The sequence below is a fragment of the Rhagoletis zephyria genome, unplaced genomic scaffold (genome assembly GCF_001687245.7).
Source record: "Rhagoletis zephyria isolate East Lansing unplaced genomic scaffold, Rhagoletis_zephyria_1.1 Rzeph_scaffold_00533, whole genome shotgun sequence".
NCBI classification, from domain to species: Eukaryota; Metazoa; Arthropoda; class Insecta; order Diptera; family Tephritidae; genus Rhagoletis; species Rhagoletis zephyria.
This window is the reverse complement of record NW_016157617.1, coordinates 230,839-234,822: the sequence shown is the minus strand read 5'-3', so window position 1 is coordinate 234,822 and position 3,984 is coordinate 230,839. Positions and strand designations below refer to the sequence as shown.

At 38.6% G+C, this 3,984-nt stretch overlaps 1 protein-coding gene across 1 annotated transcript; it reads left to right on the top strand.

Annotated features, from left to right (window-relative positions):
• Positions 1-1,100: 1,100 nt before the first annotated feature.
• LOC108360187 (zinc finger protein 239-like) lies at positions 1,101-3,074 on the top strand. The gene has a single exon (XM_017612376.1). The coding sequence runs from the start codon at positions 2,083-2,085 to the stop codon at positions 2,986-2,988; it is 906 nt and encodes a 301-aa protein (XP_017467865.1). The 5' UTR covers positions 1,101-2,082; the 3' UTR covers positions 2,989-3,074.
• The last annotated feature ends 910 nt before the right edge of the window (positions 3,075-3,984 follow it).

The following is a 3,984-nucleotide window of genomic DNA, read 5'->3' as shown; positions in this document are numbered from 1 at the left end:
TTAAGTGCCATTTAAATATTCATTTGAAATTGGCCATAAGAATTCGCAAGTATCGAGTCAGTTGTGCATGAATTTAAATTCTCTTGAAATTGATTAAGCTTCTACTACAGACTTTGAATCGGATGATAAGTTAAAATAGCCAATAATGTATGCAATGTTCGCGCACATTCCTTCACTAATGTCTGATTTGTTCGCGAACCATACCACTAATGTCAAATTAGCTGGACGTTAGTGACTAGCTTTGATTAGCATGAAATTGTATGCAGGTACGCACGCTGTTATCACGATGTAGAGAAGACAAAGAGTGGCGCATTCATAAGTACCGTACTTTGTTCTTGGCGAGTTTGTCAGAACCAGCGGTATGTGTGACGCCATCATAGAAATGTCCGCGATAAGTTCGTTCTCGTACAGATGATTACCAATAATTAAATATTACTAGTTTTTGTAAGTAAATTTTGTTCACCATAAAAGTAAGCAGAAATAGCCAGCTAAGAATTCACGTAACTAATTTCTACTAGCTTCGCGTTTCGTTATTCTTATATAGTTCGCTCTTTTTGTTTATAAATGGCGACCGATACTAGTTTTTCTCTCCTTCGTTGTTAGCTGGACTTCATCACCCAAAGGGAAGCGCAATATTGAAGTCGACTAATACGTATGGAGTCAAAGCCCATTCCCTTTGGCCAACTATCGGCCGATTGTTAAACGATTATATGGCATTCCCATTTCATTCGTAATTGGCGAGCCTAATCACTTACTTAATTCGCAAAGTTTTGGGAGCGAATTACTTCATTCGTATGTAATTCAGATTCAATTATAATGCGAATTACGAACAAATCGTTATAATAATAATAGATGGGCGCTTACACAATATGTTAGTGTTTGGCCGAGCTTCTCCGATTTGTGGGTGCGCCTTGATGTTTTCACACAAAAGGGAGGGACCTACAGTTTTACGCCGACTCCGTACGGTGATTATATTTTTATGAGAAGCTATTTTTCATGGCAGAAGTACTACACTCGGAGGCTTGCCATTGCCTGCCGAGAGGCGACCGCTATTAGAAAAAAAAAAATTGTCTTACCTTTTGTTTTTGATGTTAGTCGGAACCTGGGCTCGGACCCAGGCCATGCGGAATGGTAGCGCGCACTGCTAACCATTACCCCACAGCGGCCGCACGAACAAATCATTGCCGTCCCCAATTTTAATCGAAAATTCATCGAACTCAGCTGTCAAAGCAAGTGAGAATACAAAACATCAAAGCAAAGAAAGAGGAAAGAAGGAAAAAAACAACGATGAACTGTCAAACCAAATAAAGAATGTGCCGTATATATCGGATGATTCGCCAAAGTAACTCAGAGCGAACCACGTAATTGGCAGTTCCTGTGGGGACTTAGTGTTACAGCTCATTGCGCGTATTCTGCCTGATAGTTTAGTCGGTCGATTTTAAGTTTTAAAAATTTTGAGCTTAAACATATGCACAAACAGTGCGTGATGCGATGGAGCTCAGTTCTTTTGGAGCTTAACTATCACCTATGTATACTAACGTTTAAGTGTGGCTTTAAAATGGCTGTTCCACTGAGTTAAATAACGGTTTGAAGTAGCCGGCGATCCCACAACTACTCAAATCAAATTTTACATTCCTAGAGACTAGCTTCACAGTATCCAAAAAGAATTCACCATCAGAAACCGAAAAATTACCAATTTCGACTCTTAATTTGATTGTACTAGGGGTAACGGATTTCGAATTATTAACTGCATAACTGATTCCGTTCTTACTATCCGCGAACGAAATAAGTGCAATTTGAGATTAGCTATGGAAAAAACGAATTAAATTAAAATAAAGTTTTAAGCAGTGCCAAGTTTTAAACAATTCAAACTTATCAGTTCATGTTTTAAAGAGCTTTAATCTTTTTCCTTTGAAGAATTTGCAAAACTCATTTTTAAGCTAATCGTATGTACACAATGAAAATATTGATAGCTGGTCACTTACTCAGCTTCTTATTCCAGGTACGGTTTTTAGTAAATATTTTTTGTATTTTGTTTTCCAGGCCAAACGTGATATCCTTTTAGATGATGCACAATCCATAATGTTGGCTGAAATTTATAAAACACTCACTTGCCTTTGGGATGAGAAAGAAATCTCATATAGATTCAAAAATAGACGTGAAGAGGCAATAAAGCTATTACAGCTAGAATTTAACGAAAAATCCGGATTAAATTTGACACAGCGCGAATTGGAAATTGAAATAACACGACTGCGTAGGTCTTGTACATACGAAAAGAAAAGAAAAATTCTATGTCAACGAAAAAACTTGGCATATCTACCAATAATTTCGTATCACGATCACATTAGATTTCTCGAGGTCGATGTTCCGCCCTTTTATTGCCCACAATGTGGAAAATTGCTGCTTGGCGCGGACGCATACAAAGTACATGTAGCATCTCACGACGGTTCGTTACCATTCAGATGTGATATCTGCGGACATGGATTCCAACTGTCGTGTAATTTGTCAGTACATTTACGAAGACACGTACAAGACTACACTTTTAAATGTGAGGTGTGCAACAAGCCATGCGCAACGACCTCGGAAGTAAAAATCCATATGCGCACGCACACCGACGAACGTCCATTTGTTTGCGATGTTTGTGGTCACAAAACGCGAACGTCATCACACCTTCTGTCACACTCGTTGCGCCACCAGAAGCGTTATCGTCACAGGTGTAAACTTTGTTCGAAAAAGTTCTATGATAAAGGATCCTTGAACGAGCATATGAGCGTCCACAGGAATGTGCGGGACCAAATATGCAATGTGTGCAACAAAGGTTTTGTAAGCACTAAGCATTTGCGGCAGCATATGCTTATCCATAATGCGGAAAAGAGGTATTTATGCAAGTTTTGTGGAAAACGTTTTGCCCAACATGCGGGTCTCAGCGGACACATGAAGTCGCACGGTACAAAATTGACTTCGAACGTGTATGAACTCATACGCTAGAGATAAAAAATTAATTTACTTTTATTTCCATAAAAATTTGTATTATATAACTGTGTAAGTGAATGTAAATTGGTATCCTAAAATAAAAAGTGAATTTAATAAAAATATAATCGTTGTTTTCGTGAAATTACACAAAATTCGAGGACGTAGGGTATAGTAGAATAAGTTACACCACACCGAAATATGTAGTACAAAGTAGTTTGCGGCCGTCGTGGACGAGTGGTTAGAGTTAGACCGTAATTCCACCCGGTAGGGCCCAGCATCGATACTTGATCCCAGTCAGATCCAAAAAATTATTTTTTTTTATAATAGCGTTAGCCTTTCGACAGGAAATGGCACACTTCCGGGGGTAATTTGGCCAGGAATAAGTTTCTCAAAAAATCCATTTGCCAGTCCTAAGCGAAACTCCTCCATTTGTGTGACAACAACAAGAGTAAGGGAGCCCAAGAGAGGATTTCGGGATTTATTTGAGCGCGGCAGATTAACATATGGGGTATACCTTGCATGTCTTACACCTCCACCAAATCTAAGCCCTCTATATTGGGCTGCGCTTGTAGGGCAGCCAATCAGAATATTAAAAAAATTAATAGTCAAGAGTTACTCGAACGAGTTAGACTAAAGCAAGCCACAAACGGGCAACAAATCAAAACGATCGGTTGAAACTCATTTCATTCACGCTCGTGTGGACTAATATCACGTCCAGGGTTAGAACACCGACAATCCTAAATCGGAGCAAATGGCGTGAAAAATCGTAGCAGAAAATAAAGTTTTGTAGTAGATTTTTTAAGCATCCCTCGTTTGCTGGAAAAACGTAAGAATCCAAAGATATAGTCTTTAGTAAAGTATCCCAAAATGAATGCGAAATCTTCTTTTATGTTCAACGAAAAATGCGTTACGATATCTCCAAATTTTGTTCCTGGAACTTCATCCATTACTCTACAAAAACTATAACAAGGAGACAATCACACTTTGACCAAAGTAAAGAACCAAATTAAT